Source organism: Anolis carolinensis, unplaced genomic scaffold (assembly GCF_035594765.1).
Source record: "Anolis carolinensis isolate JA03-04 unplaced genomic scaffold, rAnoCar3.1.pri scaffold_10, whole genome shotgun sequence".
Lineage (NCBI taxonomy): Eukaryota > Metazoa > Chordata > Lepidosauria > Squamata > Dactyloidae > Anolis > Anolis carolinensis.
This window is the reverse complement of record NW_026943821.1, coordinates 6058510-6072681: the sequence shown is the minus strand read 5'-3', so window position 1 is coordinate 6072681 and position 14172 is coordinate 6058510. Positions and strand designations below refer to the sequence as shown.

Genomic DNA, 14172 nt, shown 5'->3' with positions numbered 1-14172 from the left:
CCTTACCTATGGTTTTATGAGATTGTCTTGATGGCCTTTGGGGCCCCCTTTCCTTAACTATGGTCTTATGAAACCATCTGGATGGTCTTTGAGGGTCCCTTTTCTTATCTACGGTCTTCTGATGGCCTGATGAGATCATCTAAATGGCCTTTGAGGGTCCCTTTCCTTACCGATGATTTCATGAGACCATCTAAATGGTCTTTGGAGGTCTCTTTCCTTACCTATGGTCTTATGAGATCGTCCAGATCAGTGGTCACCAAAATAAGGCCCATGGGCTGGATGCGGCCCTCCAAGGTCACTTATCTGGCCTCTGTCCTAAACTTTAGACTTAGGGTTGACCAAAGTCTGAAATGACTTGAAGGCACACAAAAATAATCTTAATTTTGGACTATTTTATCATAGTCCGGCCCCCCAACAGTCTGTGGGACTGTGAATCGGCCCTCCACTTAAAAAGTTTGAGGACCCCAGCTTTTGAGGGATTAATAGATAGACAGACAGATGTAGATAGACATAGATATTATTATTATTAAAGATAGACACTTTTGAGGGATAATATAGACAGATAGACAGACAGAAGTAGATATATAGATATTATTATTATTAAAGATAGACACTTTTGAGGGATGAATAGAAAGATAGACAGACAGATGTAGATAGACATAGATATTATTATTATTATTATTATTATTATTATTATTAAAGATAGACACTTTTGAGGGATGAATAGATAGACAGACATAGACAGACATAGATATTATTATTATTATTATTATTATTATTATTATTATTATTATTATTACAAATAGGATGACCAGGATAGCGTAATATAAAATATTTATAACACGAAAGAAACCTAATCTTCTATATATATAAAAGAGTGATGGCATCAGGGCAGCGGACAAAACAACAAAACTACAGGCCTCCCAACCTCGAAATTTGATAATACAACCCATCATCCACGGCTCTAGGTTGATACAACAAAAAGAAAAGAAAAATAAAGTCCAAATTAGAGGGAGAGGAATAATTGTTTTTATCCAATTGCTGCCAGTTAGAAGGCTAAGCTCCGCCCACTTGGTTTCCTAGCAACGCACTCAGCCCAGGGGACAGGTACAAGAGTTTGGAGAGACCCCTAAGGGCCATCCAGCCCAACCCTTTCTACTATGCAGCAGGACACAATCCAAGCATTCACAACACATGGACAACGTATAAATACTATACAATACTACACAGGGACATAGACCCCCTCTACCCTCACCACTTTCACAGTACACAAACAACCAAATGCATACTAAACATAAAGACAACCATACAACAGACATTCAATACCACCACTACCTCAACAAGTTCTCACCAACACCACCAGACAATGCCACAGCAACGCATGGCCAGGCATAACTAATCTAATCTAAATCTAATCTAAATTCTAAATCTATCTAATCTAAATATAATATAATCTAAATCTATAATAAAAGTGAAAACCCATATGTGTGTATATCTGCTCACACAGACAACCTCCGGCCTCCACAAACAGGCTATAGTTCCCAGGGTTAAAAATCTAGCAAGTCACTCTTTTCCACTGACATTACGGTTACAGCGAGCGCCATGAACATGCATCCCAGCCCCTGCCAATGTCCTTCCCAAACACTACGGCCCACCACCCAAGGAAGGCTTTGGTTTGGGGACCATTTCATCCTAGATTTTGCTTTTTCTTCCACCACAGGCAGGCATCCCAGGGTTCTCCATTGCTGTGGAATTTGCATGGCCCCGCCCACTGCCCTTTCCTTTCCAATCTCTCTGCATAACAAACAGAGCAGAACTGAGCTGCAGCTAAACTTACTGGAGGAATTTAGGGACTGACTCCACATGGTGGAAGTTGTAGTTCACCCTGTATCAAGTCAGAGCCCTGTGACTCCTACCGGGGAATATACAGGAGTTGTAGTTCACCTACACCCAGAATGCTATGAACCCAGTAATGATGGCTCTCGGCCAAACTTGCCGTGCAGACCCGATATGCCCAGAGTTGACTACTGGTGGGTTTGGAGGGAAACTGGACTGGAAGTTGAGGAGTAGTAGGTACTGGATTTATAGTTCACCTGCAATGAATGAACATCACACTTGGCACACTGAGCCCCCATAACCAATACAACATATTGTACAAGTTTGGGAAAAGGGAGTTATAGTTCACCTGCAGCCAGATAAACACTGACCCCCACCAACAATGCATTAGGACCAGACGTCACACAGAGAAGCCTCATGACCTACTGAACATACTGCAGGTATTTGTGGGAAGGGGCCTTGATTTTGGGAGTTGTAGTTCACCTCCATCCAAAGACCACTGAATCTAGCCAATGACGAATCTAGACCAACCTTGGCACACCGACTGAATATTGCCTGCTGTGGATACTGATAGATATTTCGGGGCAATTAGCCCGGGAATCTGGAAATTACAGTAGTTCACCCCCATCCAGAGAATCCAGAGAATACTGAACCACACCTGGTACACACGCCCAAAATGGGAAACTTTTCATACTGGCAGGGTTTCGGGAAGATTCACCCACGATTCTGGGAATTGTAGTTCACCCACTCCAAACAGAATACATAACATTAAAAGACAAATAATACCATTCTCAAATGACCCGAGCATCGCCAGGACTCCAAGCTAGTACTATATAAAGACGAATATAGCTAAGTGAGGGACAGAATTGGGAATCTGTTATTGCTGTTTTGTGCTTTTACGTCATTTCAGAGTGATGGAGACCCCAAGGTATGTTTCCTTGCAAAGAAGAATAAAATATGCCTTCTGTCCCCAATTTCCTAGCGCTGCGGAACTTTAAAGTTTCAGTTGAGCATTTAGAAAGGCAGCTTAGTGAACCAAAGCAAAGGGGCAGGCGAAATGACCACAGGAATGTGGACTGAACAAATAGAAAGAGCTCTTCAGCGTGAACAATTTCCAGCGTTTTTCACTCTCTGCGCAATGCTAGACATTTGAAGACAAAAGGAGATTGGCACTGCTTGAACTGCCATGGCTCAATGCTAGGGAATCCTGGGAGATGTAGTTTGGTGAGGCACCAAAACTCTTTGGCAGAGAAGGGTAAAGGCCTTGTCAAATGACAGCTCCCAGGATTCCGTAGCATTGAGCCATGGCAGTTAAAACAGTCTCAAACTGCATTCATTCTCCAGTGTAAATGAACCCATAATAACTTGCACATATACTCACAAAAGCTAATACACTTAAGCTAATACACCACTGGAGAAATTACTGTATATACTCGAGTATAAGCCTAGTTTTTCAGCCCTTTTATTAAGACTGAAAAAGCCTCCCTTCGGCTTATACTCGGGTGAGAGTCCTGGTTGGCTTATATTTGGGTCAGCTTATACTCGAGAATATATGGTACATTTATTATTTTTCTCTATTATTATTGGTATTATTACATTTATTATTTTACTCTATTATTGCTGCTACTATTACATTTATTTTACTCTATTTGTATTATTATTAATACATTTATTATTGCACTCTGATATTATTATTATTATTATTATTGCATTTATTATTTTACTCTATTTATTATTAATAGTATTATTTTCCTGTATTTATTATTATTATTATTATTATTATTATTATTATTATTATTACATGTATTATTTTACTCTATTACAGTAGAGTCTCACTTATCCAAGCCTCGCTTATCCAAGCTTCTGGATTATCCAAGCCATTTTTGTAGTCAATGTTTTCAATATATTGTGATATTTTGGTGCTAAATTCATAAATACGGTAATTACAACATAACATTACTGTTATTACAACATAACATTATTATTTTTCTCTATTATTATTGGTATTATTACATTTATTATTTTTCTCTATTATTGCTGCTACTATTACATTTATTTTACTCTATTTGTATTATTATTAATACATTTATTATTTCACTCTGATCTTATTATTATTACTATTATTATTATTGCATTTATTACTCTATTTATTATACTAGTATTATTTTCCTGTATTTATTATTATTATTACTACATGTATTATTTTACTCTATTATTATTAAAAGGATACATAAGCACATTTACATTGAAGAAGATGAGAATCATGATTTGATCAGAGTTGGACAGTCTTATCTTAAATTTGAGCTTTATGTAAAAATTCAAAAACATTTAACCAACTGATGCCTCAAATTAATGTAATTTTATTGGTATCTATTTTTATTTCTATATCTAGCTCTGCATTGTTTATATAGGCATTGAATGTTTGCCTGTTACTATGTTGGAAGCCAGCCTGCGTCCCCATGGGGAGATAGGGTGGGATCCAAATGAAGTTTTTGTTGTTGTTGTTGTTGGTTGTTGTTATGTTATTGTTGATATCATATTGTTTTTGTTGCCCCTACTTTTCCACTTATAGAGCTAGTTTATTGTTTTTCTTTGAAATACAGTAAATATTCAAAAACATTTAACCTACTGATGCCTCGATTAATGAAATTTTATTGGTATCTATTTTTATTTTGAAATTTACCCATAGCTGCTGCATTTCCCACCCTCGGCTTATACTGGAGTCAATGTTTTCCCAGTTTTTTGTGGTAAAATTAGGTGCCTCGGCTTATATTTGAGTCGGTTTATACTTGAGTATATACGGTATACTGTTTAGCCGGTATAGCATCCCCTGACATCCTTTGGGAAGTAATGAAAGGACCAAGGCATGGACATCTCCGACACATCCTCTGTTCAGATATTGGCCAGCATGCCAACGTCTTAAATCAAGAAACAGCTTCCTAAGATCCACAGAGATACTCACAGGAACACCTCAGCAAGTGAGAGTCCAAAAGTGGCAGGCTAAAACCCAGCACCACAATCAGTGGCTGAGACCAGATGAGAAACTCCCTTCTGGGCACAAAGAAAGTTTGGCGACTTGGAAGGCATTCTGTGTGCCCAGGGGGAGTTTCTCATCCGGTCTCAGCTACTGATTGCGGTTCCAGGTTTTAGCCTGCCACTTTTGGACTCTCGCTTGCTGAGGTATTCCTGCAAGTATCTTAGGAAGCTGAAGACTGGGCGACTTGGAAGGCGCTGAACAGGCTGCGCTCTGGCACCACGAGATGCAGAGCCAATCTTCAGAAATGGGGCTACAAAATGTTCACGAAATACGAGTGCGGAGAAGAGCAAACCACAGACCACCGACTACAATGCGGCCTGGGCCCTGCCACATGCACAATGGAAGACCTTCTTACAGCAACACCAGAGGCACTCCAAGTGGCCAGTTTCTGGTCAAAGGAAATGTAGCATAATGCCAACTTTGTATTTTTTTAATACATTATAACCGTAGTTTCAATTTGCTTCTGATTTGATAAATAAATATAACACTCAGTGCTCATGCATAGTGTACATAAACAACAAAACAGACTGAAAATGAGGATAGAAGTTGCTTTCTTTTAGCTGTCAAAGCTACACATTTCTAGCATTGCACTTCATGGGCAAGTGACCACTTCCAAGAGTAAAATACAGTGTTCCCTCACTACAGTAGAGCCTCACTTATCCAACACTCGCTTATCCAACGTTCTGGATTATCCAACGCATTTTAGTAGTCAGTGTTTTCAATACATCGTGATATTTTGGTGCTAAATTCGTAAATACAGTAGTTACTACATACCCTGTTTCCCTGAAAATAAGACATCCCCAGAAAATAAGACCTAGTAGAGGTTTTGCTGAATTACTAAATATAAGGCCTCCCCCTAAAGTAAGACCTAGCAAAGTTTTTGCTTGGAAGCATGCCCGATGCCTGCCAAACAGAACACCAGAGCATGCAGGATCGGTAAATGTACATACCAGTTGTACATGGAAATAATGGTAGTAACAAGAAATTCTTGATAGGATTCACAGTTTGTCTGGTTATGTTGGTTTGTGATGACAACTACTGTATAGTACAATGATGGGCAACCTTTTGCGCTTGGTGTGTCAAAATTCACCAAAAAACCTAGCATGACTTGGGTGGTGTGTCACTTTGAGAAAAAAAAAACATAATTTCGCAATATGTCTAGTTTAAATAACAAAAATGTATAATTGCAATATATAACTGTATTTAATAAATCAAAAACTATTTACTATCATTATTTCCATGTACAACAATCTATGGTACCTCTTGCAATTTCCACGCTGATTTCTCTCCATTGTAGTTTCAATGTAGTCATGAATAATGAATAATATAATAATAATATAATGGTAATAATATGATAATATACTACAATAATAATAATAGTAGAATAATAATAGAATGATATCTATATATATAAAAGAGTAATGAAATTTCGGCCTAGGACAAAACTACACATCCCAGAAACACCAAACTTGGCAGCACAACCCCTCATCCATGCCTCTACGTTCATACAACAAAAAGCTCCAGCTACTCCAGAAAACGGCCAGGCTTTGAGACTGCAAGGCTATTCACTGCTATTCCATATGGCCAACAAAGGATTCCCATAAGCCACAGCAATGCGTGGCCGGGCAAAGCTAGTAATATATATATAAATGTAATGTGCATAATTCCCATGGAGTAAACAACAAAACCACTGGACCAAATCACACCAAATTTGGCCACAAAAGACATAAAGTCATCCAATCAATCTGCATGCAGCAGCGTGTCAGCAAAAATGGCTAGGCGTGTCAGTGCTGACACGCGTGTCATAGGTTGCCCATCACTGGTATAGTATATAATAAATGTTCATTTTTTTTCAACAATAAATGTGAATTCGTTTTTATTGAAAAATAAGACATACCCTGAAAATAAGACCTAGCACATCTTTGGGAGCAAAAATTAATATAAGACACTGTCATATTTTCGGGGAAACACGGTAGTATTCTATGATTCAAAAAAAAACTAGATGACCTTCTGCCAGGAGGACTTTGATTATGTCTTCCCACCTGGCAGAAGGGCGCTGGACTGGATGGCTCTTGGGATCCCTTCCAACTCTAGGATTCTAGGATATGATGTACAAGAGGCAAAGAGACTCACCCCATTGCAGGAACTCCCTGATGTACTTCTCCTGGGCCAACGGAGAGGTGCTCAGCTCATGATGGACACAGAGCAGGAGGTCCACCAAGGTCTCCAAGCCCACCGCTCTCTGGTCCAGGACCAGCTCCTCCAGCTTCTTCAGTCGCACTTCGGCCGCCATGGTAGACGTGGCCCCAACGGCTGATACGGCACCTTTGGACGCATCCAACAAAGGACCAGGCTGCCCTAGGTCAAGGGGACATCCCTCTGGCCCACGAGGGTCACAATCACCATCTCCAACCCGGCTTCTTGATATCCGCGGCCTGTTCCAGAACGAAGCAAAGAATGGAGAGGCCTTCTCTCTTGGTCAGAGTTTGGCAATGTGTTTCTTTCCTCACAATGGCAGACGTCTCCCAATGAAGGCAGTCCTGGCAAGCCTTCTGCCCGTCTCTCAATGCCCAATGTCTCTCCTTCTCACAGACATCCTCACAAACAATCCAACGTTGTTTTGGGTTGCTTGCAAATGGCACAAGTCTCGATGAGTGCAGTCCCGGCCAACTTTGTGCCCTTTTCTCCTCTTACATACAGAAATCAACCTGACTCACAAAGACAGAAAATGCAACTTTTCTCTGCTTCCATACGCAAACTGTACAAATCATCCACCGACGATAAAACGTTGAGTAACTTGTGAACAATTTCACAAAGGTCCCACAATCCGGCCACTGTCTTTGGTTGCTTGTGATGGCAGACGTCTCGTGATGAACGCAGTCCTGGCAAAACTTCTGCCTGTTTCTCAATGCCTGGAAATCACCCCTAGTCTCTCCTTAACACCTATATTTTCACAAATTCACACAATCCAACGTTGGGTTGCTTTTTGCAACGGCAGACGTTTCTCCCGATGAATGCAGCCTTGGCAGACTTCCTGCCTGTTCTTTTCCTATCTCTTGCACGTAACAGAAAACGCCGCTACATTCTCACAAACACACAATCCAACTTCTCTCTTCCAAAAGACAAACGTCGCAACTCTTCCGATGGCATAAAACCGTTGTCTTCCTCTCCCGAAACACAGAAATCAACTTCACTCTTTTTCACATTCTCACAAGCACATACAATCCGACTTCTCCAGACTCAAACTTTGCAACTCTTTTGTCATCGTTGTCCCAGGGTGTGCACCGCCTACGTTAATCCATGCACTCAATCCATGCGCTTCTCTTTTACACAAGCACACACACACACCCCTTCGCTGTCACATTGCCTTCCTCCCTTTACAGGCTCCTTTACATTGACTCACACTCGATTGTTTCCCCTTCTTGCTTGGGTTCCCAAAAATGCAACCCACACTTCTCTCTCTGTGCAGGCAAACCACTACCAAACATATGCACACATGCGGTTTTCTACTTAGTTCGGCACACACCCCTCCGAAGAAAAAGAGCACACCGCTTCATGCACATTCCTTCTCTCTCTCGGGCTCAGTGTGCCACCAATGCACCCAAAAGAGCGCATTCCTCCCTTCGTGTGGGCACCACACCCGGCCTCTCTGTTTGCCCTTCTGCTCTGCCCAGCCCAGCGCTCGGATGCCAAAGCCTCGGGCGCAAACGCACTCCATGCCCATTTAAAGGTCCCAGGAATGGAGCTGGAAGAGGACAAGAGGGGCCGGCCTCCTGTTTAACCCCATCACTGCTTTCCTTTCCCTGGAAAAGTAATGAAGGGTTGGGAAAGCAACAAAAGGGGAGCATGCAAAAGAGGGGACTTACCGTATATACTCGAGTATAAGCCGACCCGAATATAAGCCGAGGCACCTAATTTTACCACAAAAAAACTGGGAAAACATTGACTCCAATATAAGCCAAGGGTGGTAAATTTCAGAAATAAAAATAGATACCAATAAAATTACATTCATCGAGGCATCAGTAGGTTAAATGTTTTTGATTCTTCTATATATATAAAAGACTGATGGCATCAGGGCAGCGGACAAAACAACAAAACTACAGGCCCCCCAACCTCGAAATTTGACAACACAACCCATCATCCACGGCTCTAGGTTGATACAATAAAAAGAAAAGAAAAATAAAGTCCTAATTAGAGGGAGAGGAATACTTGTTTTTACCCAATTGCTGCCAGTTAGAAGGCTAAGCTCTGCCCACTTGGTCTCCTAGCAACCGACTCAGCCCAGGGGACAGGCAGAGTTAGGCTTCACTTAGGCCTCTTCCACAGATTATCTAATTTGCACTGGATTATATGGCAGTGTAGACTCAAGGCTCTTCCACACAGCTTTTTTTTTTTCGTGTCAGGAGCAACTTGAGTTGCTTCTGGAGTGAGAGAATTGGCTGTGTGCAAGGACGTTGCCCAGGGGACACCCGGATGTTTTGATGTTTTTACCATCCTTGTGGGTGGCTTCTCTCATGTCCCCGCATGGAGCTGGAGCTGATAGAGGGAGCTCATCCACACTCTCCCCGGGTGGGATTCGAACCTGGCAGCCTTCAGGTCAGCAACCCAACCTTCAAGTCACTTAGTCCACTACGCCATCTGGGGGCTCCTCCACACAGCTATATAACCCATTTAGAATCGTATATTATCTGCTTTGCACTGGATGATCTTGACTCCACACTGCCATATAATCCACTTCAGTGTGCATGTTATACAGTTGCGTAGAAGGGGCCTCATATAATCCCCCACTGTTATCCCCAGCTTCTGCCAACCCTAAAGTTCAAAAACATGCAAATGAGAGTAAATGAATAGGTACTGCTCCAGCGGGAAGGTAACAGCGCTCCATGCAGTCATGCCGGCCACATGACCTTGGAGGAGTCTATGGACAACGCTGGCTCTTCGCCTTAGAAATGAAGATGAGCACCAACCCCCAGAGTCAGACACGATTGGATTTAATGTCAGGGGAAAATCTTTACCCTTTACCTTAGGTAAAGGTTTCCCCTGCCGGCCCGTTTAGCTTGGATAAGTGAGACTCTACTGTATTGAAGCAATGACTAACTTTGACATTAAAGATACAAGTCAAATAATCACTTCCTCCCTTTTCATAGCACCCGAATCACATAGTTTGGCTTATAGGGCTAGGTTATTGAACAATATAAACAGATGCTAAGTTGGGCACCATAGATATCTTCCACTACCAAATTTACCGAAGCCCCCAGTGGCATAGCGGGTTAACCCACTGAGTTGCTGAACTTGCTGACCGAAAGGTCAGCAGTTTGAATCCGGGGAGTGGGGTGAGCTCCCGCTGTCAGCTCCAGCTTCTGCCAACCTTGCAGTTTGAAAACATGCCAATGTGAGTAGATCAATAGGTATTGCTCCGGGGGGAAGGTAACAGCACTCCATGCAGTCATGCCAGTGGCCACATGACCTTGGAGGTGTCTATGGACAACAACGGTCTCTTTGACTTAACGTCAGGGGAAAACCTTTACCATTATTACCTTTTAACTACCAAATTTACCATGACCCCAGATTAAAAGACTAGAATTAGACTTTTCAAACAGAAATAAAGTGAAAGTTTACAAAAATAAGCATTGTTTTCCATCTTACGGTAAATTTTGTTTCATTTTGAAAATAAAAAAGACAGATGATAATAGTTTATAATTTGAGATATACCTATGTATACACATAATAATAGTGAAAATATGCATGTGTGTATATGCCTGGGGTGTCCACTTACGCAGACAAGCTCCTGCCTCCACAAACAGCTATAGTTCAGACGACTCAGGAGACACCAATGTCCCTCCCTCCAATGACATTGCAGGTTATGGCGAGTGCCATGAACATGTCCAAGAGCCCTGCCAAGGTCCTCCACAAACACCATACTGACCACCATCCAAGTGAAGGCTTTCATACGGGTACAATTTCATCTTTGATTTTCTGCATTTCCTCCACCACAGACATCTCAGTGTTTCTGAGTGTGGGATTTGCATGGCCCCGCCCATTGCCTCTCCCTTAACCCTTTCCTATTATTTTCTATGGCACACAGCAGAGGAATTGATCTGAACATACTACAGAGGTTTGGGGAGAATTCACTATGATTTATAGGAGTTGTAGTTACTGGGATGTATAGTTCACCTGCAATCTAAGAGCACTCTGAAATCCACCAACAATTAAGTTGGACTTAAAGTGTAATAATAGGGTTAATAACAAATGTTATAAAAAGGTTCAATCCATGGATTAGTCTAGTTTGCATGTGCAACAGCGACATCTTGTGTCCATCCTGGAAAGTGCAGGATATACATTAATACAAAAAAGGACCATAAAATCAGAAAGAACACACAGATAGATAATACAGTAGAGCCTCACTTATCCAACTTCCACTTATCCAACGTTCTGTATTATCCAACGCAGCCTGCCTGTTAGTAGTCCATGTTTTTAAGTCAATGTTTTCAATACATTGCAATGTTTTGGTGCTAAAGTCATAAATACATTAATTACTACAGTAGAGTCTCGCTTATCCAACGTTCTGGATTATCCAACGCATTTTTGTAGCCAATGTTTTCAAAACATCATGATATTTAGAAGCTAAATTCGTAAATACAGTACAATTACTACATAGCATTACAGTAGAGTCTCACTTATCCAACATAAACGGCCCAGCAGAATGTTGGATAAGCGAATATGTTGGATAATAAGGAGGCATTAAGGAAAAGCCTATTAAACATCAAATTAGGTTATGATTTTACAAAAGAAGCACCAAAACATCATGTTAGACAACAAATTTGGCAGAAAAAGTAGTTCAATACGCAGTAATGCTATGTAATAATTACTGTATTTATGAATTTAGCACCAAAATATCACGATATATTGAAAACATTGACTACAAAAATGCATTGGATAATCCAGAACGTTGGATAAGCGAGTGTTGGATAAGTGAGACTCTACTGTATTTCGTATTGAACTACTTTTTCTGTCAGATTTGTTGTTAAACATGTTTTGATTCTTAATTTGTAAAATCATAATTTAATTTGATGTTTAATAGGTTTTTCCTTAATCCATCCTTATTATCCAACATTTTCACTTATCCAATGTTCTGCCAGCCCATTTATGTTGGATAAGTGAGACTCTACTGTATATAACATTACTGTGTATTGAACTGCTTTTTTCTATCAGTTTGTTGTAAAACATGACGTTTTGATTCTTAATTTGTAAAATCATAATTTAATTTGATGTTTAATAGGCTTTTCCTTAATCCATCCTTATTATCCTACATTTTCACTTATCCAACGTTCTGCCAGCCTGTTTATGTTGGATAAGTGGGACTCTACTGTATATACATACAGTAGAGTCTCACTTATCCAAGCTAAACGGGCCGGCAAAAGCTTGGATAAGCGACTATCTTGGATAATAAGGAGGGATTAAGGAAAAGCCTATTAAACATCAAATTAGGTTATGATTTTACAAATTAAGCACCAAAACATCATGTTATACAACAAATTTGACAGAAAAAGTAGCTCAATATGCAGTAATGTTATGTTGTAATTACTATATTTACCAAAATATCACAATATATTGAAAACATTGACTACAAAAATGGCTTGGATTATCCAGAGGCTTGGATAAGCGAGGCTTGGATAAGTGAGACTCTACTGTACTTTTGTTCCTTGGGAAAAGTTTTCAAAAGTGGAGTGATGCACAGATTTCTTTATGGTGTATTTCATGTGCATTTTGTAGGGCAGGGAGATTTAGTTTCAGGTGTTTCCCATCAGGAAGCATGTTAGAAATCCAGAGCAAAGAAATGGCTGAAATGCATAGCACTAATAGTAAACAATAACAATATAATACTTTTCAAGACAGTGCTCTTACCTTGGAATTCATCTTCCTCATTGTAAGACTATAGGCCAGGGGTCTCCAAACTTTTTAAGAAGAGGGCCGGTCCACAATCCTTCAGACTCTGGAGGGGCTGAATTATCATTTGAAAGAAAAATACAAACAAATTCCTATGCATACTGCACATGTCTTATTTGTAGTGCAACAACAACAACAACGAAAGAACAATACAATATTTAAAAATGAAATCAATTTTAACCAACATAAACCTATCAGGATTTCAATGGAAAGTGTAGGCCTGCTTCTGGCCAATGAGATAGTCAAGTTAATTAGGATTGTTGTTGCTGTGTGCTTCAAGTCATTTCAGACTTTGGGCGAGCCTAAGTCTAAAATTAATTACTTATTTACTGCATTTATTTACTACATTTATATCCCATCCTTCTCACCCCAAAGGGGACTCAGAGCAGCTGTATGTACATACAATATATTATATTATTAGCATAACACAATATTAGCATTATATATTACTATATTGAACTATACCACTATACTATTATATAATATGTAATATATAGCATATAATTAATATTATTATATGGTATTTCTATTAGTATTATATTGTATAACATAAGATTATTATCAATATTATATGTATATACAATATATTATATTATTAAAACTGATATAAAAATATTATATTATAAATTAGGGCGAGGGCCAGGTAAATGACCTTGAAGGGCCGCATCCGCCCCCCGGGCCTTAGTTTGGGGACCCCTGCTATAGGCCATGCCGCCCAATTGTAGCACTGTTTTAAGGAGGCCCAAGTTAATTCATATTAACAATAGAAACTGTTGTTTCTCACCCTTTTCAGAGTAAGCATTTAAAGCAGCTGTGTTTGGTGCAAGGGCTTCTACACCTTTGAGCTAAAGCTCTGCCCTTAAAGCATAATGTAATATGCTTATTTATTCAATATTCCACTCAGCTTTGGACCAAAACACCCCAAGGCAAACGTCTACAACAGAGCCTGCCAAGGGAGCCAAGAATAATTAGCTTATTTAAACCATGTGCCTATTTTATGTAATGATTAAACACAAACAATGATTAAACATATGTATGAGGCTGTCTTTTTTTTCTAGAGTGCAGTCCAAACGGGATAAAGCTTGAGATATAAACAACTGAATTAAAATTAGAGCGGTTCTGCACACATTTGTCCTGCTCTTTCTCCCTGTGGCACAGGTGGCCTCTCCTATGTCAGCAGTTTGAAATCTGGATTTAAAGAGCAAACTCACCAAGGGAGAAAGAAATGAAGGCTACCATATACAATATTTATTTAAGGTAAAGGTAAAGGTTTCCCCTGATGTTAAGCCCAGTCGTGTCCGACTCTGGGGGTTGGTGCTCATCTCAATTTCTAAGCCGAAGAGCCGGCGTTG

The 14172-nt window shown here is 40.1% G+C and overlaps 1 protein-coding gene across 7 annotated transcripts in view; it reads right to left on the bottom strand.

The window, feature by feature from the left end:
• Positions 1–12911, bottom strand: part of dmpk (DM1 protein kinase) — a 60763-nt gene extending 47852 nt beyond the window's left edge. For 2 of the 7 annotated variants that reach the window (XM_062962540.1, XM_062962544.1), the window contains exon 1: positions 7007–9060. In XM_062962540.1, coding sequence (XP_062818610.1) covers positions 7007–7166 — 160 coding nt within the window. In that variant the 5' untranslated portion in view covers positions 7167–9060. Of the gene's footprint in view, positions 1–7006; positions 9064–12778 lie in introns of those variants that run through there. The other 5 variants (XM_062962545.1, XM_062962546.1, XM_062962543.1 and 2 more) reach the window with 4 other exon arrangements.
• Positions 12912–14172: the final 1261 nt, after the last annotated feature.